Source organism: Camellia sinensis, chromosome 12, assembly GCF_055761805.1.
Source record: "Camellia sinensis isolate YWXY chromosome 12, ASM5576180v1, whole genome shotgun sequence".
Taxonomy (NCBI): Eukaryota; Viridiplantae; Streptophyta; class Magnoliopsida; order Ericales; family Theaceae; genus Camellia; species Camellia sinensis.
The window spans coordinates 18,988,583-19,011,481 of NC_138972.1; the positions used below are offsets into that span (position 1 = coordinate 18,988,583).

Genomic DNA, 22,899 nt, shown 5'->3' on the forward strand with positions numbered 1-22,899 from the left:
TAAAAAGTCATTATTCTATTCATCATCTTATTTAAGTCATATCATCTCTCTAACACATTACTTCAAATCCAACCCATATTTCATGAAAAGTCAAAAAGTGCTATATTTAGATCATCCCAAACAACCCCTTAGGGGCGGGTTTGGGTCGTGACACTTATAGTTTGGGCATCCAAGTGAGGTATGTTAGGATACTCTTAATAAGAATTCACCTATATGAGTGTAAACTGGGCCGATTATGAGAGAATTGAAAAGGCTAAATTCTCTAGGGTCCTCATGAATTACTAAGTGTTGTTCAAGGCTAAAATGAACACAACTGTGAGAACCAAACTGTGTCTGCGGATACACTAAGTATAGTCTATTGTCTTGGTTTACACAAACAGCTGAACAGTTCAAGACATCACATCCACTGGTGAGCCAGTTAGTCCGATAGGCTTTCATTAGAGGAGGTTCAAAGCCAAAAGTTACTTATTTCGATGTGGTGTATGTTCTTTATATACTTTTTCTTTGTTTGCATTTTGTTGCATGTCCTTATCGTGAATTCCATTCATGTAAGGGATTGTTGGAAAATGACTTTATAAAAACTTATTTTTTGCTAACTGTGAGCATTAGTTAAGGTAAGACCCAAGCGTTAATTTTAATGTTTCTAATTGGGTTAATGTTTAATGTCGCGTAGTGTATAACATTGTGTATTTGGTTGCTTAAAACCATTTTCGAATGAATGAGAATTTAACATGCATTTTCGAGTTCATGGAAATAGGTTTAGGTGGGTTTCCTATACATTTGTGAAATGTGCTTATCCCACATAGGAAAGGCTTAAGGATTTATATGAGTATATATAATCTAGCTTGCCACACTCGGGATGGGTCCCAAGGGGCACCCCAAGTTTTGTAAGGATGGGGGTTATGGACAGAGTGGGCTTGGCCCAAAACCACTACATAGGAGCGAGTGCATAGTGTGGGTTGTGGGTTAGGTCGAGTCCTAACTTTAATTTTTTGGACAAAATTCGTTTGAATTTTTTCAAATTCGTGGTAGAATTTTTTTTTTCCTTATGAAAATAATTCAAATTTTGCGCTAAATTTTCAAATTTGAATTTCTGAATTTTCAGGTCGCCTCCTTTTCAAACCGGTACTGTTTCGCAACTTTCTGGCCATGTCTGAATAGCCACCAAGGCCTACTCAACAAGTGCATGGTTAGCTATAAACAGCCTACAATTCCAACATTTCATTACATCCAATTTTTTTCAACATTTCTTCATTCTTCTTCCTCTTATCGTCCTCCTATCTTCTGCATCTATTCTGCATTTAATCTTAGGAAGAGAAAGAGAGAGTTACAACATAGTTTTGGTTTGTCATACTTGAGTTTGTAGTACTGCAAATCAAGTATTAGTCATTATATCTTGGGAAGTAGACGCCATTAAATTTTGAAACATCAGAGCGAGGGCGAAACCTACTTTAAGGAGATTGTGTCCAACACAAGTCTTGACTTATAATTTATGTAAGCATTTAATTCAGAATTTAATTTATTTTTATTTTGTTGTTTATTTTATTTAGTCATTTAATTTACATACACATAACCATTGGAAATAATAGTTCGGATGAGCAAAAGATTCTATATTGTGATTAGCTCCATTCCTATTGACCATGAAGTTGAGGAAGAGCCTTAGGGTCCGTTTGTTTTGGGTTATGTAGATGGACGGGGATTAGGATGGTGGATGTGTTATTTAGTGTTGTGTTTGTTTGTAGAGTTAGGGAGGGGATTAGGATGGTGGAGGTGATATAGATGGAGGTTGGGGAGATGGAGGTTGGGGAGATGGTATTAGAAAAATAGTGAGGGGATTAGAAATTTTTTTATTTATTTTTATTTTTTATATATTGGAAATTTTTTTTATAAATATTAATGTTTAATTTTTATATTTTTTTATTTGTTTTATTATTTTATATAAAAATAATTTAACAATTCCTATACTAATAACTATCATCAAAACAAACACAATTTTACTTAATCCCCTCACTAACAATCCCTTCACTATTAATTCCTTCACTATAAATCCCCTCCATTCTACCTCTGTAAACAAACGAGGCCTTAGGTGAAGACAAGGTTAGTTAACAATTAAACAATAGCTTGTATGGCTGCTTTGTGTCTCAGATTGCATGGTCTTTTTATTTTTTTGCTTTGTAGTGTTTTTATTGTGATTTATATATGAGTTATAGATTTATAGCAATTGAATATGCTTGTGTTCATTCATATGAGAAATTACGGACATGTTTGGTTTGTCTCTCAAATATGTTTTTGGAGAAAAATTCTAAAAACATGTTTGATTGAAAATTTTGGAGAAAAAAAATTTCAAAATCACTTTTTTTTCTACTATACATCAATCAATTACTTTTCTCTGTCCTCTCTCATTCTCAATCATTTTTTTCTCTCACACTCATCTATTTAACTACAAAAAAATATCAAATTATCCCAAACTCCAAAAATATTTTCAAAATATATAATCAAACAATTCAAAATTTCTAAACTCTCTCCAAAAAATCATTTTAAAAATATTATCTTTTTTGAAATTTAGCCACCCGTATTGAGTATACATGTTGGCTCAACCAACCAAAAGCCACCATATCTTTCTACCAAAGTTACTATTGTTCGGTACACGTTTGTCTAGATACTTGGTTTTTAATTGAGATATTTTGTAACAAACAAGGGGTGGTTTGGCTTATTTTCAGAAAAAAAAAAAAATTTATTGAAAAAGTTGAAACTAATTTGATAAAAATAAATATATAAAAAATATTTTTAAAAAATTAATTTTGACTTCCCAAAAAATAAAATTATATAACAGTGATAAGTATTTTTGATATTTTATTTATTTTATCAAATTAATTTTTAGTTAAAAAAATTGAAACAAGCTTTTAAAAATCAAATCAAACATGGGCAAGCTGAATATGTATTAGCTGGATTTATTATTTTAATATTTTTTAGGTGGTTAACACAATGAAGAAATTAACAATTGCTTTGATTATACCCATTGAACTTAATCACTCATGCAAGCAACCAATGAACAACAACGCTCAAACAAGGTACATATTTTTATGGTTAAGCCTTCTGTCAAACAAGACAATCTAACATGTGATTTTTTTGATTTGCAATTTTTTTTCTTACATAGAGATGATACCTAATTTGAATTGAACGCTCCCAAACTCAATTTTGTATCTAATCAAGTCTATTTATTAATTGATATTACAATCTTCAAACTATCTAAAGACAACTTAATAATATATATATTGTGGTATATGTTATTCTCTGCCAACAACAACACGGTTGAGCTAGTTATGTAAAAAAAGATATGAACTTTTATCACGAATGAATAGTTAGGGCTAGTTTGGCATGTACTAAATAAGTCAAAAAGTCAAAAAGTCACTATCTTATTTAAGTCACATCATCTTATTTAAATCGCATCACCTCTCTAACACATCACATCAAACCCAACCCAAACCTACTAATAAGTCAAAAAGTGCACTTTTTTAGGACATCCCAAACCAACCCTAAAATTTTGAAACAACTATTAACTGGTAATTTTTCATTTAATATTTAAGTTTCATTTAGAAATAAGTTATTTTAATAATTTTTTAATTATTTATAAAAAATGTATAAAAAAATACAGAGAATATTATGATAATTAATAATGATTTTTTTATTCAAATTAAGGGATTGTTTACTTTTTAACTTTTTATGAAATATAAATTGTGTATAAGTAAGATTTGAAGTGATATGATATAGATGTAATGTGACTTAAATAAGATAATGTGACTTATATAAGATAATAACTTTTTAATCTTTTAACTTTTTTAGATTACGATAAACAAAACCTAATCAGTGTGTTTGGTTTGAGTTTTTTGAATTAAGTTTTTTGAAAATTGAGTTTTTTGGTTTTCATTTTTTTTGTTTTTAGTGAATATTTTTAAAATTTAAAACATTTTTTTTACTTTTTTAGATGCACTTTACTTAGATGTATCTGAAAAGTAAAAAATTTGTGAAAAAATATTTTTAAAAATTAATAAATACATAAAAATGTAAAAAATGTACTGAATTCTCGTATTTTTTTGTATTTTTGTTATTTAGTGAATTTTTAAAAAAAAAATTTCAATTTTTTTTTTACTTTTTAGGTATATTTATGTTAGGTATGTTTAAAAATTAAAAAAATTGCTCAAAATATTAAAAAAATTCAATAAAAACAAAAAAACACGCAAAAATAATAAAGTAAAATTTTTTAAAAAATATTTTTAAAAAATGATAACCAAACATGCTAAATAGTTGTGAAACCAGATGTGAAACCAGACCGTCATGATGGGTGAGTGGGGGTAGGGAGACATGTTGACCCTGCACCGCGTAATAATTTTTCCGTGGGGGTGGTGGTGACGTTGTATCCGCGGAATCCAATTCACGCTGTCAACTAGATTTCAACTCTGATTTGTGAGCCCTCTATATATCTATCTATCTATATTATTATAAAGTGAACACTTTTTATGGTGTCTTGAAACTTTACGCTCTCATATCATGTGTTAATATTTTTTATCTTTAAAAAAAAAAAAAAGTTAAAAACTCATACCACTTAAACTAAGTACATATTATAATATTAATTTCATTATTATTATTTTTTATTTCTACTTATTTAAATGGTGCCACCCACTAGTTTATATATATACACACACAAAAAAAAAAAAAAAAAAAAAAAGTTTTACTCCTCGTGTTTTGCTCTCTCCTGTCGAGGTCGTTCTGTGCAAAACCCTGCTAGGGTTTTTGCCTCCACCATAGATTTTTGTTGTAGCACACTAGGGCTTCTGGTTTTCTTTACTTTCAGGGCCAATTGTTTTGATTTCTCTCTCTCTCACTCTTCAAATCTTTGTTTGTTGATTGTTTCGGATCTCGATCTGTCTGTTAAGCTGCTATGGATACTCGCAAGAGAGCTAGGCCTGTTGCGCGCTTCAACTCCAATGGCGGTGTGAAGAAATCCAAGCAAGGTTCGTTTTTGTTTTTTTTTTCCCTTGAAATCTGGGTGTCTCTCTAAAAAACGCACACACAAAAATATACACGTGTAGGCCTGTATGGATATTATGTAGATATGTGTGTGTAGGAGTTTTGGTGTGAGTTTAATTTTGCTCTATTATGGGTGATTTTGTTTTGGAGAGACTCTGTGCTCGTGTTTCTTTATACCGTCATGTTGTTCATAGTATTTGTGAGTTTATATCCAAGTCACTGGTTTGCATAAGGTGGCCCTGAGTTTATATCTCTTTGGATGGGTCCTTTTTATATATTTACAACTAAAAAAAAGGGGAAATCAAGAGCTCCCGCTTGAGATTTGGTTAATTTTACTACCTTTTGCTTTTTGCCTTTTGGTTGTTTGGTTGTTTGTTTGTTTGTTTGTTTGTTTGTTTTCCTTCCTTTCGTATCCAGAACTATACTAACCACAAACCACAAAAAATTCAATGCCCACCACAAAAAATTCGATCCACAACCACAGATTATGTAATGAACCCATATATCTGCAATGATCGAAACCAAAATAGGTAGGGCAAAACAAAACAGCACACCAAGAATTCAATGGATTCAGAAAGAAAAAAAGAAAAAAAGAAAAAATAAGATTGAAACCTGGTGTTCAAAGAGCACCGCAAAAATAAATAAATATGTATATATATATATATAGATATAGATATTCTGCAAATTGGAGGTTAAACAACCACCTATTCATTACCTATAAATAGGGGTGATAAATGAGCCGAATGAGCCAAAAAATTAACTGGTCAAGCTTGGTTTGATAAGTTAAACAAGTTTCAAAATATCTTCAAGTTTAGTTCATTAAACTTTTGAGCTGATCCCCAGCAAGCTTTTGTCGAGCTTGAGCTCGAGCTCGAGCTCGAGTAGTTTGGTTTTTTTATATAGTTTTAGGCTTATTGAACTTAGCTGAACGAGCAATCGGCTATTCAAAGCTTGGTTTGAAAACTTTAACGAACTCCCAAATTGTTTATTTAATGAATTAAGCTTGAATGAACTTTTTAACAAGCTGAACACAAGTCGAGCTCAAGTTGTTTGGTTCGTTTATCTCCCCTACCTATAAACAATAAACAACTTCCCATCCAATGGAACTACTTTTATAACATCTGGTTTTCTTTAGGCGTCAGAAATGTTTTCATTTGTATATTTCCTTTACCCTGTACTCCTTTCATGATGAAATGTAGTAGTTTTCTTTGACCGATTTAATTGTAATGAAATGGAAAATGTAAAAGTTCTTCAATTAAAATGCGTAAAAGAAATAAAGATAGGACTTCATCAGACACTGAAGAAATCGCTTGACGCCATCTTCTTGCTTACAGCCAGACGCAACAAGGATTAGGAAGAAGAAATATTGAAACTGGGAATATGTCAATGCTAATATATTCTATTTTCCTCCGAATTGTTTGGGGTTCTTTAGGGGTTGTTCGGGATGAACTATATAAGTGCACTTTTTGACTTTTTGGCTAAAAAAATAGAGAAAAAAAGATAGTTGTTTGGGATAACTTTTAGACTTTTTACAAAAAATGTGTATTAAAATATTGTATGAAATACCAAAATTACCTTCCTACTCTTCTGATAGTGCACTGAACACTTGTCACTTCCCCTCTCTCATAGTGCACTGAGCTACACTGGTGCATTGTTTGACCATTTTTCCCCCCCCCCCCTTTAAACAGCCGTGAGCTATGCATGTCAGTGAAGGGCGAAAATATCTTTTTGCCCTATGAGTACTCAACTCCATTTGCTGCCCAAACATTGTGAATAGTATAAATTTTTTTGGCTTTTTGACTTTTTTAGATGATGCCAAACAAGCACTTAATTTATACAAAATCAGAGGCAGAATTAATAGTTAGATTGGTCATGCTTTTGTTTATTTTGTTTTTTTAATTTTTCTGATACTACTATGAAGGCATATATGAATTGTGGCCCCCATTTTTATACAAAACTTGGGGACCCAATGCAGTTGCCTTGATGGCCTACCCCCAAGTTGGGCTTGGTGTTAGAATATGTTTATGTGTTCTCTTTTCTATATTATTTTCCGTTCTTTTGTCACTCATGGTCTTTAACAGTATTTCTTTGATTGTGCTTTTTCTAGGGGTTTATGTTTTTTTTTTTGTCCCCGTTGAAACTTGAATTTTTTTCCCCTCTTGTCAATTGGGGTTTTCTACTGGATTGAAGTAAGCAACTTCCTTAATTTTCAATTACAAAAATAAACCTAACATGCCCCATTCACTGAAATGACTGAAGGGTTTGTTGTATCCCTTTGTATTTATATTAACTATTATAATAATAATCAGAAGAACAACAAAACCTAAGCAAATGGCGGACATGAATAAAGGGTTGTATTCGACGTTCTGGTTGATTTTGGGCAATAATTATTTTAAACTACAAACAAACTCTAAAATTTATAACACTCAAAGTGAGCCATAAATGCAAAGAAATATAGGGTATGTTTGGTTTGTGTTTTAAGATAAATTTTAAAAAAAAAATTTGGGGGGGAGTTAATTTTTTTTTGTTTTTGTTTTTGTTTTGTTTTGTTTTGTTTCTTTTGGTTGTATATTTTGAAAATAGTTGTGGAGTTTGGGAGTTAGGGATGATTTGATATTTTGTTGTAATGGAGTAGATGTGTGTGAGAGTAAAAGTGATTGAGAAGGAGAGAGGAGAGAGAAAAAGTGATTAATTGATGTGTAAAAGTAATTTTGAAATTTTTTTGAGAAAATTTGTAACCAAACATATTTTTGAAAATTTTCTTCCAAATAACATGTTTCAAAACACAAACCAAATACACCCATAATTTTTGTGACTATTTCATGTTGAAACTAGCTACTGTGAAAAAATAATTATCTGTGAAGACACAATGAACCGTGCACTTATTTCAATGGAAGCTAATTACTTGTTTTCTTTTATAATGAAAATTAGCATGGTTGATAAACTCACTCAATTATGCGTGTATAAGTGAAGTATTTTCTACCTTTCTTGAGTAATCAAATGGTGTCCTATGTTCTATTTTGTTTGAACATGAAATGTTTTCAACATTTTCTAGGGTTTGGTTGGCATTTAAGTTAAAAAAGTAGAAAATACACTTATCATTTTTATATAGTTTTATCATTTTGATATAAGCTTTCACAAGTGAGAAAGAGTTTCATCAACATGAAATGTTTTAAAAAAGTAGTTTTATCAACATGAAGTGTTTTATTTTTTCATGTTAAAAATGTTAACCAAGTCATTTCTTAGTGAATACTCTATTGTCATATGTTAAAAAAGTAAACATGTCTACATATTTGTGCATACACACTTTAGATGTATATATGTGCATATATATAAATTCATTTGTACTTGTATGTATATGTTTATTCACTTGTATAGTTATATATGTACCCATATATACTAACATATACATTTGGAGTTCAAAACATCTATTTTTGCAACTATATAAATTATTCCTCACCATTTTTTTCATAGCAATTGGGCCACTAAAACTGCCATTTATTGAAATATGAAACAATTTATTAAAAAAAAATAAAATTGAAATACGAAACAAATGTGTCTGTCGAAATCGGTGGACCCATGTGGAGAAAATAACTTAGCTTTAGCTTATCTTTTTCTTTTTCCATAACTATGAAGTTCAAAGATCTTAATTTTGCATTTTTTTTTATAGCTTCAAATATATTAAAGCAACTTTTTCTAATGAAGTTTTTACTGGTAAGATGTAATCATAACATCTGTTAGGTAATTCACTAGATTGTACAAATGAAGGAATCCACAGAAATTCTAACTGGGAAAAAGTAATTAATGTTTTGTAACAGAAATGGACTCCTTATCAAGTGGTATAGGAAGCAAATCGAAGCCTTGCATGAAGTTTTTCAGGTTCAAATCTTTACCTATCTAATATAAATTATAATATCATAACATGTATATAGTATTTTTTTTTTTTTTGGGTAAGTATATAGTATTTATTAATTGTATACTTTGTACTGAGAATCTTCTCTACTATTGTCACAAAGAAAAGCTATGTAATGGCATTAATGAACTGGGAATATCAAAGCCGTTACACAAGTTTATTTTTCCTTTTGCCTTTGCCATCTTTTCAATTTGTTTTCCAAAGTGATTGTTCTTTTTTAACAACCTACAGTGAAATAGCCTTTTCCCGACTTTAGTTGACTCAAAGATGGTGATGTTGAGAATGAAGGTGTCTTATAGATTTTTACCGTTATGTATTAGTATTGGAATGTGGTATGCATTCTAATAATTGGAACATTTTTCAGCTAGTTGGCCATTTGTTGGCTTATGGATTTGCCATCCTATTACGCTTTTGGGAGATTGGTATTGGTATAATTTACCTATATATATATATTGGATAAATGCTATAATTTAGCCATTATTGATTAGATTAAGAACATTGAAACTCCTATAATTGGCCAACATAGGACTTACTATGGTATTGTAGTTACTATTTAAAGAATTAATTAGGACTTCATGTTATACAGAACCACAGTCGCTGTCCTAGTATGTTTGTCACCTCCATTTCTGTCTAGTATAAAAATCATTGCTTAAAGAATAATATTGCGTTGATAGGCTAGAAATATCAATGCCTTCTAGCAAATATCTCTACCAGTGCAAATCTTCATGAAGTCATGTATCCTTCTTAAACATTGAAATGGTGTGACTATTATCCTGCATTGATATTCTTTGTTCATTAGCAACATTATATCATCTTACGTGTTGGGGTTTAATTTTTTCTTTCTTTCTTTATTATTATTGTTTTTAGAATTGTTATCTATCAAAAAAAAAAAAAAAACAAACAAACAAACAAAAGAATTGTTTGAAACACAATTGCTACTTCTCCCTTGTTTTATTTTGGGGAGAGGGAGGGGGTGGATTAGCTTGTTCATGGTCCTTCAATTGTGAGTTCCATGCAAATTTACATGAAATATGTAGTTTTGTGGTGATGGGGAGGGGGGTGGATTGGGTTGTTCATGGTCATTCAATTATGAGTTCCATGCACAATTTGCATCAAATATGTAGTTCTGTGTTGTTGAAGTCTCGTTTGTGCTTTTTAATTATTAGGGAAAAATCTATATCACCCCCTTGGGGTTTGATTCATGAGCACTTTACCCCCTTGTCCAAAAATATCCAAAGAGGCCCCATATGCTTTTGGATTAAAATGCAACACTAACCCCATTAACAAAAGATGAAAAATGATCTTAATGCCCTTCTACTATCTTCTCTCTCTCTCTCTCCCCCCCCCCCCCCCCCCTTTTTACATATAATTTTAAAATTTTTAAGTATTCACTAATTATATCACATATTAACAAAAATACCCGTAATTGTTATTTTTTAACCTAATTAATTTAACCTTATTTCAATACACTAATCCATTAAGTAATCATCACACTGCTGCACATATATTATCAACGCATTGAAGTTGATATCAACAACACAGATCAACTCATTGATGTTCCATGTATGATTGATTTGCTAATAAAAAAAATCACTCATTGATTTTCCATTGAGCAATCATGGATTTTCTATATTCATTCAGCAGTTTTCAACCAGTTTTGGTGGTGATTTTCATTAAGTAATCACTAATTTTTAATGGTGGCGGGGGAGATCTTTGGTGGTGGTAAGGGTAAGCAGGGGAGTTATCTAGTGGTGGTAGGGAATGGTTGGAATGGTGTCTAATGGTGGTTGGGAGTGACGAGGTGGTGAGGATGTGTCTAGTGGTGGTAGAGGTGGCTGGTGCTTGTAAGAGGTGGCTGGAAGTGGAAGAGTGTTAGGTTTTTGGAGGAAGAAAGGGTTAAAGTTTGAGTCATGTTTTTTTGGGGGAAGAAGATGTAGGGTATATTTGTCTTCTTATCAGTGTATTTTGACTTTAACATTAAGGCTTTTAATTTCTACTCTCAATTGATGTGTGTGTAGTATATATTCTGTTAGTTTGGACCCAATTTATGGCGGTAAGGAAGTAGAATGCAAAATGACTAAAACCACATGGGGGTTCATTATCTATTTTTGAATGTAAGGGGTGGGGGGTGGGTGTTAAGTGCTATTGGGTTATACCATAGGGAGGTTAAATGGATTTTTCCCTAATTATTAATCATACTACTTTTTTGTGTATGAGATATATATATATATGTTGACCCTCTGAAAACATAATAATATTAGGAGATTTAAAAAGCCTTGTGATATGGGAGATCTAAAAAATATTAATTAACAAAATTATTTAGTAATAAATTTCTCTTTGATTTCATTGAGGTGAGAACTTGCTCACAAGTCCATGATTTTCAACACAACATGTGGATACGTACATACTTCCTAGGGTTAGGAACCTTTTTTTCACCCCCAAAAAGGCATTGTTCTAATTACCATTTGTTATTAGTTACAAAAAAGCATTGCTAATCATTTATAGATGACATACCTGTGTATTTTCTGGTAATAATATAATCAGACAAGTTTCTTAGAAATTTGTTAATTATTTATTGATAGAAGTATCAAGTCACTCAGCATGATAAATTTTAGTTCCTCAAAAAAAACTGTTAGTTAATAGAGGTTAACTCAGTTATAAAAATATAAACAGTTAAATTGTCGGAGGTTCAAGTTATATTAATTTTGCATAATTCAAGTTTTTGGAAATTGAACACCTTCACATGAATGGACCTTCTGACATTTACTAAGCTTATGATGTTGATTAAAGTACTTGTAATAGCTATTTAAAATTTGAAAAGATGTGATTCCTAGGTAATTTGTAGGTCGAATGTAAAATTTAATTTTTGTGTAATTTGTAGGTTCAACTTAAATGGAAAATTTATTTTGTTTTGGTAATTTTTAGTTTGAATATGAAATATATATTTGTTTAATTGGACTTCCATTAGCATAAACTCTTTTGGGAAACAAAAGCTGTCATTCAACATATTGGAGTACGTGTTTGTCACTGCTGCTCATTGCTTTTCCCACCATTTCCTCTGTTGAATGTGGGATACTATTGCTCTCTTAAAAGATTCTCTTTAGTCCTAAATAATGTAACAAATTGAACTTTATCTTTGCCTTAAAGAAGCTGAGATACCGTTGCGATTACTTTGTATATGATAAATCCTTGTCTAGCTTTATTATTATTGGGAATTAGTTTCTTCATGAAAAAGTTGGGGTAAGGCTGCCTATCTCCCTCTCCCAAAAGCAGGAGCCTCATGCATTGGGTACAACCTTCTGCACCTAATGTTAGCTTAATTTGGTGTTTTTAAAACCTAATAAGTGTTGGGATAATTACCTCACAATGAAACAAATTTTTTTTTTTTACACAAAGATAGAGGGGTGCAAGTCACCACAGAATAACTTGCACCCCACATGTTTTTATAATTTTTTTCTCTGTGCCATTGTGTTGTAATTCCTCCATAAATGTTTAAATGTTCAATGTGATTCTTTATCAGATTTGTACATATTGCTACTTTGGAGGAACTAATCTTGTATTGCTTGTCTTGTGGAGTAACACTTCAAAGACATTGCATAGGACTCTATAATTTTTTAGGCTATACTAAGAGACTGTGTTAGGATTGGCTTTGGAAGAAAGGACTGGATACTGTAGAAGAGTAGTTTTTTTCCCCCTTAGAAGTGTATGGCCTATGAAGCTCCGATACTCCAACATAGGTGCCATAGCCATGTCGAACACAGGGACATGTTGTAGTTTAATTAATTTGTTTTTAGGGGACATGGCAGGAACATGTCAGGGACACACCAACTAGTAGTTCCCCCCCCCCCCCCCCCCCCCCCCCCCCCCCTTTTAGGGCTTTTGATAGATGTTGGACGTTGAATGCTTATTACCTTTCGCTTAGTTTTAAGTAATTAATAGATCATCCATAAAAAAGATATAAATGATAAGAGTTAACTTAAAGGAGTGTTTTTAATTTCTTAATATATTGAATTAGTGTTGGTTTTTGTTAATTTTGATTGTTTATTAATCCTCATAGGGAATAAAAATCTATAAAAAATATTTCATTCTCTACGAAGACATAAAATTGGATGTTCATCTGAGATACAATGGAATATCAAGGAATGGAAGGAATCCACTATGGTGATTGCAGGAGATCAAGCAAAGTTTTCTCCTTGGACTTGATTTTCTTTGGTGGGAATCAATGGCTATCCTTTCCAGAGCGATGTAAAATATTTTGGTGTGGTTCCCAGGTTAAAAGTTCCTGCAAGTTTGTTTGGATTTGATTCTCATCGTCAATTGTTCATTCTTGAGATAATTCTCTCATAATGTTCAAAACCTTCAAAGTTATCACCAGCAACCTGACTTTTTTACCTTGTTTTCGGGTGTCTTCGCATATGATATGGTTATACATACATAATTAATTATAGAGTTACTTATAGTTAGCACGCCTGCATTTTTATCGAAATGTCATTTTGATCCCTAAACTTTTATTGTTAGTTAAGCCCTTAGAGCATCCCAGCAGTTTACTTAAATTTTACCCTAAAATATTATTAAAAAATTCATTTCCTATTTTGAGAATCACTTTTTCATTTACCTCCCCCAACAAACTCCCTATTCTTTCTCTATTTTATTAAAATAATATTTTTAATTATTATGAAAGCAAAGCAGCAGCACATGGAAAGCAGACCGGTCGACCGGCAGGTCAACTGGCTGGTCTACCGGTCAAGCCAATTTTGTGTTTTTTTTCTTCAGCTACAGGGCAATCACAAGACATCCGGGCTTACGTCCCGGACGTTCGGAAAGACTTCCCTGCACGTCTTTTATTAGATATAAGGGAGCTACAATGACTCCCCACAAATAGGGAGTCACTGTAGCAACACTTATATTTAGCAACACTTATATTTAGGGGGTTGTTTAGGGGAGCTGATGGAGGTGTATTTTGGGATTTCAATCCCTTAAAATAGGTAAGGGGTGGGTTTAGGGAGACTGCTAGGGATGCTCTTACCTTTTAAGTTAAGTTACAATATTATCCTTGTGTCCATCTCATTGGCATCCCTACACTTTATCAAAACCTCACTTTAGTCGTCGTACTTTCATCAAAATTTCACTTTGGTCCTTTTTAAAAAAAAAGAAATTAATTTTTTTTTCTGCCACCCTCATTAATGGTAGATTGGTGGAATAGTGACACTGCAATTTGACTTGAAGTGTAAGTGGTTGAATGCACAGTTGAAAGTGGGGGGTCAAAGTGAGATTTTGGTGAAAGTGTAGGGATGCTAACTGTAATTTACCGTCAATTATATTCAACCAACTCAGCTATGCTAGCTGTAGCCTATGATTAAGTTCCCAACCCCTAAACAAAAGTTAAAAAAGAAGAATGCTTTGGACTCTCAATTTCAGGCTGCCTTGTAGTTCGATGCACAAGCAAAATAGAATGAGGATCTGAACCAAGTAATTCATCTCTTTTTTTATTTTACTTATAGAAGCAACAAAAGATATTTTATTGAAAAGAGAAAAACAATAACGAAGGGAGGACAAGATGTCCTCATACAGCGAGGGATACAAAAACTAACTAAAAGATCGAATAAGTAAACATCCCTAAGACTAGGCCTGACAAATGGGCAACCCAATCAATGGAAATCGAAAAGAGGGGATCACTTTGATTGGGGGAGACACATAAGCCCAAAATGAAGTAAAAAACAGAAGACTGCGTTGGATTCTCAATTTCATGCCTGCTTGTAGGGGAGATGCACAAGTAAAAATAGAACAAGGATCTGAAACTAAGTAATTAGTCTTGTTTAAAGACGTGGCTGCAGTGTGAATTTAAGGCATATCAATTCTGCTGTGGAAAAAGAAAAAGCAAAACTGACAGCAATGTGCAATTTTTTTTGTTTCCCCTTGCATGCTTGCATGGCCAACTTGCTAGTTTTATCTATTTGCAATGGCGGAGCCCTAGGAAGCACGGATACGGGATACGGATACGACACGATACGGACACGGCGATACGGCAAAATTCGAAAAAGTAGGATACGGATACGGCGGGGATACGTTCATAAAAAATATTTTTTTCCACAATTTTTAGTAATGTAGAATACACAAAAATAAAACTTCAACAATTTTTAGTAATAGAACATACATAAAATAAAACTTCAAGCATTTTTAGTAATGTAGCATACATAAAAATAAAACTTAAAACAAAAGACAACTTGATAAAAAAAGAGAGATTCCTATGAGTTTATTTATTTGTTTTATAAGTAATTCATAAGTTTATTTATTTATTTATTTCATTTATTTCATTTATTTATTTTTAGAAGGATATATATTTATTTCATTTATTTGATTTTATTTACAGAGTAACTAACTACACATAAAAAAATTAAAAAAAAAAAAAAAATAAATATGTAAACACAGACACGACGAAACAGGGGTAAACAAAAAATGGTCTCTCTCTCTCGATTAAACACAGAGACGAGACGACGAGATACAGATCGACCAAAAAACAGATCGATCGAGAGGACGAAACAGATCGATCGAGAGAGAGGACGAAACAGATCGAGATTATGGTATACAGAGATCGACGAAACACAGATCGACAGAGATCGATGCAAGCAAACAAACAAAGGGAGCGAAAGGGAGAGAGAGATCGACGAACCTGATCGAGAGAGAGGGACGACCGTCGAGCTGCTGTTCGAGATCGACTGAGAGGCAGATCGGTGGACTCCTCCTCTCCTTCGCGGGTGCTGCTCAAATTCGACCTAGAAGGTAAGTTAGATTATAATTTTTTTTGTTTTTGTTTTTTATTTGATTTAATTTTCATATTTTACATTTTGGCCCCATTTTAAGTTTTTTAAATTATTTTTTTGCCCCCGCCGTATCCATACCGTATCACGCCCGTATCCTGACCGTATCCTCCCGTATCCGAGACGTATCCGAAATTCAAAAATTAAAAAAAAAAATCGGATACTCTATTTCCCGTATCCGATACGTATCCTCGCGTATCGGGCGCGTATCCGTATCCGATACGTATCCGATACGCATACGTGGCCTATTTTGGAGTATCCGTGCTTCATAGGCGGAGCCACATTAAGGCTAGGAATGGCAACGGGGCTGGGCGGGGCCGGGGACCGCACTCCCCGGCCCCGATCCCCGATCGTGAGAAATTCCCCGTCCCCAGCCCCGATCCCCACCGGGGATCCCATCGCTCCCCCCTCCCAGCCCTACCCCCGATCGGGGATCGGGTATCCCCGACCTCGCAAATTCCCCAATTTACAGTTTTTTTTTTTTCAAACATTAGAGGAAGGAATCTGTACATATTTTAAACCTTCTCCTTTCCATGGTCTCTGCTTCAACTTGAATCAACTACAAATATGAGACCCATTGTCCAACAAAATTATCAAAAAAAATTTAAAACATCCTTTAATAGAATCTGTACATATTTTAAAATTAAAAGAATTTGTACATATTTCAAATAATCAATACTTATTTTAAAATTAAAAAATCTATACATATTTTCAAAAACATAGCATAATCTGTAATCTTGGCAATACAACCATTAAGAGATTCTATCAACATAATTTGTCAAGCTAATCTGTCAATATGAACTCGCTAGTAGATTGAAATTCCTAGAGAGAGAGAGAAAGAGATACCCTAAACAGCAGAGGTGAGGGAGGATGATTGGCGGTGAGGCAGCGGTGAGGCAGCGGTGAGGGAGGATGATCGGTGGGGAGGTACGAGCAACGGCGAGGGAGGATCTACGGTGACGGAGGAGCGGCAACCGTCGTTAGTTGTGTGAAAGAGAGAGGGGAAGGCGAAACCCCAAAGTTCTTAGCAACGGCGGAGAGAGAGAGAGAGCAGCAGTGAGGGAGGATGATCGGCGGTGAGCAACAAGCAGCGGTGAGGGAGGATTGGCGGTGACATACGAGTGTTAGCCGTCGTTCGTTGTGTGAGAGAGAGAGAGGGGGAGGCGAAACCCTAAGCTCTTGGCAATGGCAATGGCAACGGCGGAGAGAGAGAGAGAGAGCAACGTGTTTTGTGTGTGAGATGAGAGCAGAGTGTTTCAACCAAACCCTAATACGCGCACATATATATAAGGAGGGGCAAAATAGTAATTTCACATCGGGGTATATACGGGGTGGGGATCGGGGGCGGGGATCGGGGTCGGGCCGGGTCCGGGACTGAAACATATATCCCCGTCACTGGCCCGAACATCATCGGGGATACATTTTTAAAAACCATCCCCGGCTTGTCGGGGGTATTTTTCGGGGAATAATCGCTCAATTCGGGGTCAGGGGGTCGGGTTCCCGTCGGGCCGGGTTCCGATTGCCATCTCTAATTAAGGCTAGGAGGGGCCAAAGCCCCTCAATTATTTTTATTTTTTATTTTTTTAAATTTGTTCTTTTTAGGTTTCAAGAATAACCTGTAAATTTTTATACCTTTTTGTTTCTTTCTTTCTTTCTTTCTTTCTTTCTTCTTCTTCTTCTTCTTCTTCTTCTTCTCTTCTTTTTATTTTTATTTTTTTAATTTTATAACAAAATCCATGTAATTAGTCACTTTAATTGTTTAATTTTACTAAAATCTTCTCTTATAAATTTTATTTTATGTCTCTCTCTTCTCTGTCATTTCTGTCCCTACCCTTTTTACCTTTCTTTCGTGTGTGTATCTTGGTATAATTTTGTCTTTAATTTTTTTATTTTTATTTTTATAGAGGCATAGTGATTGCATTTTAAATTATGGTGACCACCATGTTTAGAAACTAAAATTGAAAGTCGAATTAAAAATTAAAAAAAAAAGGAAAAAAGAAAGAAAGAAAATCAGTGAAAAAATTGATTGTTTAACTTCACCATATAAGTAACATGTAGCTTTGGCAAATAATAATCTGGTTCAGTTGATTGTAATAATCTCAATTGGGTTTCAACTCCTGAGCCAAAATCTTGGCTCCATTACTATCTATCTGGGGGAATGTCAGTTTTTGCTTGGTTCTGTACTCTGATCTGATTATGGTTTTGAATAGCCCATCAAGCGAGCAGCTGAAAGGTTTTCACCCATTATAATCAGATGTTTGAACGATGTATGCTTCTTTTTATTTTTTTATCAGGTTGCTTTTTGCCTCCATTTTCCTTATTTGCTTGGTTTTGTCTATGTTCTTCTACATCGTCTTGCAGCCAGCCAAAAGATGCTTAATTTATTTTCTTACATGTCTAAACCATACAAACTTGTGGAGCTCATCAATTTTGCTCATTTATGCTTTCATTGAATTTTGCATTTTGCAAAGCTTGATTGTGTTCCTATATATTTAAGGGCAAACTTCACTTTATCCCCCTGTGGTTTGGGCCGGGTGCGGATTACTCCCCGACATTCGAAAATTACCACATAACTCTCACGTGGTTTGTGCACTAAAACGCACAGTTAGCTTTTCCATCCAAATTAACGGGCTATGAGGTTCACATGCCCATGAAGAGAGTATAAGCTATGTTTTATGACCAAAACACCCCCCCTCCCCTCCCCCCCCACATCTTTAAATTTACAAAAGCTTGCCATTCTTCCTTTACAACAAAGAAAATGGTGATATCAAGCTGCTAAAGATGCTTTTTGATTCAAGATGCTCCATCTCCATCAATGGGCTCCAACTCTAGATCAAGAGTGTTCATGATCTTCGGCCAATCCAATATGGGTCTCTACTATGGAGAGAGATCTTTTTTGTTGTAAACAAATCCACAAATTCAAACCCATTTTTGTGATCATATACAAACCAAGTACATGTATACAAATCCAAACCCATACCCATCTTGGTTGCTATTGTTTGTCCTAATTGGATGGTTCATTTCAGTTTCTTTACCCAAATTTGTAGCAAAAGTTCTTAAGCGAGAGAGACAAGCAGTGAGTAAGCACCTATTTGTTTGATTGCTTTTCGAAAACATTTTGGCAGAGTAAACCAGAAATTTGTCTCTTGCTGTTTTGGTAGTTAATTGTTTATCTTTTTAATTGACAGTGTTCTAAATGGAGTTTGAGTTCTTCAAAAAAAGTCAATTTTGTGATTTTAGCTACTGAAAATAAGTTCCAATTTTTTTTTTCAATAAACCAAAACAAAATTACCAAACAACATTTGTGCATGACAATAAACATAACGCAGCACAACCAAGTCCTCTCTTTGATTTTTTGAAACTTCATATTTTCCTTGTAAAATAAAACCCTTTCCAATGGCTCTTCTCTTCATTGACATGACCAAACTCAGAGATGTAGATAAGTCACATAAGTAACAAAACATAAGGTTGAAAATGAGTGTTTTCCCTAGTTCTATGGCAGCATTTTTTAACATAACAAAAATTTCTCTTCTTCTTTTCTGTCTGTGTGTATATACATATATATATATATATACATATGTATATGTATATTTGTAGGTTTAAAAGAGAGAAGAAAAAGATGGGGGTATAAAGGTAAATTTACACGTTCGGTTAACAGAAGTTAGTGTACGTCTTAGTCTACAAACCACGTGAGGGTTATGTGGTGATTTCCGAATGTCAGGGGGGTAATCCGCACCCGGCCCAAACTACAAGGGAGTAAAGTGAAGTTTGCTCTATATTTAAATGTGCAAAATTGATCCTTGCCTACTTCTACTCATTCACTTAACCAGAGCAACTCATCCAACCCTTGGGGTTTGTCCATGGGATTCAATGTCTTGTTGTGTGTGATCTGATTTTGGTTCATGTTATGGATTGCAGCACTGCTGGCTGTCCATTTGGGGAGAACTGCCACTTCCTTCACTATGTGCCTGGTGGGTATAATGCTGTTGCACAGATGATGAACCTGGCTCCAGCTCCTGTTTCAAGAAACATGGCTGCACCTCCTCCCATCCCAGATGGTTCTTCCCCATCTGGTGTGAAAACCCGAATGTGCAACAAATATAATACTGCCGACGGCTGCAAGTTTGGTGACAAATGCCATTTTGCCCATGGTGAGTGGGAACTTGGCAAGCCTGTTGCTCCATCACAGGATGATTCTCGTGCCATGGGAGCTATTCTAAGCCGTTTTCCAGGCCGGATAGAGCCACCTGCACCAGCTCCTGTCACTGGCTTTGGTGACTCAGCCACTGCCAAAATTAGTGTAGATGCTTCTCTTGCTGGAGCAATCATAGGAAAGGGTGGTGTGAACTCCAAGCAGATCTGTCGCCAAACAGGGGTGAAGCTATCTATTCGAGACCATGAATCAGACGCAAATCTTAGAAACATTGAACTTGAGGGTACATTTGATCAGATCAAGCAAGCAAGTTCCATGGTAAGAGAGTTAATTGTGAGTGTTGGTTCAATGGGTGGCCATGCAAAGACCCCTGGAGCCCCAGCCTCATCCCATCCAGCAGCAAGCAACTACAAGACGAAGATGTGTGAAAATTTTGCAAAGGGCTCCTGCACATTTGGAGAAAGATGCCACTTTGCACATGGAGCTGCCGAGTTGCGCAAATCAGGAGTATGAAGATGTTTTGGTTCTCTGGTTGTTATGCATAGTTTCGCTTGTGCTGCGAGCACTACCTTTGAGATCTAGCTGTGCTATGAAACCCATGGGCAATGTAACTGAGACTGACATTGTAGCATTTTCCAGTCACTGGTTTTGTTTCTTATATGAGCTATATAATATTTAACTGTACTATCTGCTACTCTTTTTTTTTTTTTTTGGCGTCTTGTTTCCCAAGTAACGAGAAAGAATTATGACCAAGAACAAGCTAGTTATATCGGGTCGTAAGTTCAATTTAATAGCTGCTTGTGTGTTCTATTGAGGAGATGGAGGGATACTCCAAGGAAGGAAGAAGCTATATTATGCCAGGCTTGTTTTAGCATGTCAGCTGGGTCACACTAAAAGTTCCATTTGGAAGGAAAGAGTTAGGCCTTGTTTGGTTTGTATTTGAGAAACATGTTTTGAGATAAAAAGTACGAAAATTTGTTTGGTTTGGTTTTTTTTTCAAAAGATGCTTTGAAAAATTATTTTGAGAGAGTTTTGGAAAAAGTGATTGATTTGATGTGTATGAGAGAGATTTGTTTGGAAAATTTGTAAACTCAACAAGTTTTGAAAATTTTTTTTGAGAAAATTTGTTTGGTTTGATTACTTTTGAAAACTTATTTGTGGAGAATTTTTCTCAAATTTTTTTGAGAAACACAAACCAAACAAGGCCTTAATGTTTGGTTTATTGAAATAAAGTGAAATGGAATTATTATTTTATTAAATTTTTTGTTTTTATGTTTGGTTAGACTTGAAAAATAATAAATACATTACAAATTAAATCGTCTTTTAACTTCTTTTTTTTTTATAATAGAATGACTATTCTATAAAAAAACTTAAGAAATTATGATTTTATTTCATTTCATATCATTTCCATGAACGAAATAGGACATTACGCCCTGTTTGATTCTAGGATATAAAGAGTGGGATTTGATATTATATCCTGTGGGGTCCACATATCTTATGTTTGTAATTTTTTTTCAAAGGGGTTATAGGATTGTATATTCTCCAAAAGTGGAGGATATACAATACCACCACTCCCCCCACCCCATTATATCATATCCCCTTGTTGGGATATGATTTAAAAAGTCCAATTTACCTTTTTGTCTAACATAATATAATTTAATAAATTTTTTGAATATAATATAATATAATATAATATTATTTAATTTAATTTAATATAATTTAATACAAATTTTGAAAATATAATATAATATAATTGAATTGAATTTAATATAATATAATTTAATATAAATTTTGAATTTAATATAATATAATATTATTTAATATAAATTTTGAATATAATATAATATAATATTATGAGGGCAATCTTGAAAATTACTTATTTATATCCCACAATATATTTTGTAAAACAAACATGGATAATATATATCCAATCTTATATATCAAGTCAACAAATATGAATTGAGAATATATTATCCAATACCTATATCTTATTATCCTGACTAAATCTCATATCATAATATATCTTCTATATTATATCCAGTGAAACAAACAGCCGTTAATTTATTACTATGCCTTGTTACTTTGTAAGGAGTGAAGGGAAATAAATTGAGTGGTTGTGTAAGGAGTGGGTTGAGTTCTCACATTCCTTTCAAAATTGAGTCGAAATTTCAAGGAAAAGTAGGAAGAGTAAAATTTAAAGGAAAAGTAGGAAGAGAAAAATTTATCTCATGATATATATATTTTTATTTGTTATAAAAAATTAGTAGAAAAGTTTGAAAACATATTAAAATAATCAAAAATTTTAAAAATTACTATTAAAAAGTCAATTATTTTCTTCATTTTCCAGCATATCTTTATAAAAAGTTTAAAAAGTCAATTAGAATAACTAATTTTCAATAAGAAAGTATACCCATGAATTTTTTGGTCGATTGACGATGATATGACTTCTCTGCCTCTAAGAATATAATAAGGATATATAAAAGATTTAGTGGTTTATAAGTCATATATAGAGGATTTTTGGATAAAAATATCTTTTTTTATTGGATGATTTTTGTAATTTCAGTATAAAAATATAAATAGTTATACTAATGATTTAAAGATGTCAGTATTGTAATAAGCTTATTTGACTGTAAGTATAAAGTTTGATACTTGCAACCTTGATGTTATAATTTTAAGTGTGACTAATCACATTTATAATTTTAACACTTGTTATTTATATCTTTATTTATTTAAAGTGTTAATATTCACGTTTCTAACTTTTTATGTATATATATATATATATATATATATTTATATGTACACGCATGCACGTAAAGAAAAGGGAGTTTAAAATGGATTTAGTCCATCTGAAAATTTTCTTTCCTAACTCTAGGCTTTTATTAGCAATGTTTTTCAAACAAATACTATTTTTTCTTATTTTAGGGCATACTTTGCGAAGAATCTCCCAATTTTATAAAAAAATATATGGGAAATAAAAAGAAAACCCA

General features: G+C 33.3%; 1 protein-coding gene across 1 annotated transcript; it reads left to right on the forward strand.

Moving 5' to 3' along the window:
* The first annotated feature begins 4,686 nt into the window (after window positions 1-4,686).
* LOC114281918 (zinc finger CCCH domain-containing protein 52) lies at window positions 4,687-20,599 on the forward strand. Its single transcript, XM_028224505.2, has 3 exons — window positions 4,687-5,012; window positions 8,847-8,907; window positions 19,678-20,599. Exons 1-3 carry the CDS (start codon window positions 4,940-4,942, stop codon window positions 20,423-20,425), a joined length of 882 nt encoding a protein of 293 aa, XP_028080306.2. The 5' UTR covers window positions 4,687-4,939; the 3' UTR covers window positions 20,426-20,599.
* Window positions 20,600-22,899: the final 2,300 nt, after the last annotated feature.

Coding starts and splice junctions, on each gene's coding strand:
- LOC114281918 (XM_028224505.2), top strand. CDS start 4,940: ATGGATACTCGCAAGAGAGCTAGGCCTGTTGCGCGCTTCAACTCCAAT. Junction 5,013..8,846: donor TGTGAAGAAATCCAAGCAAG/GTTCGTTTTTGT, acceptor GTTTTGTAACAG/AAATGGACTCCTTATCAAGT. Junction 8,908..19,677: donor CCTTGCATGAAGTTTTTCAG/GTTCAAATCTTT, acceptor TATGGATTGCAG/CACTGCTGGCTGTCCATTTG.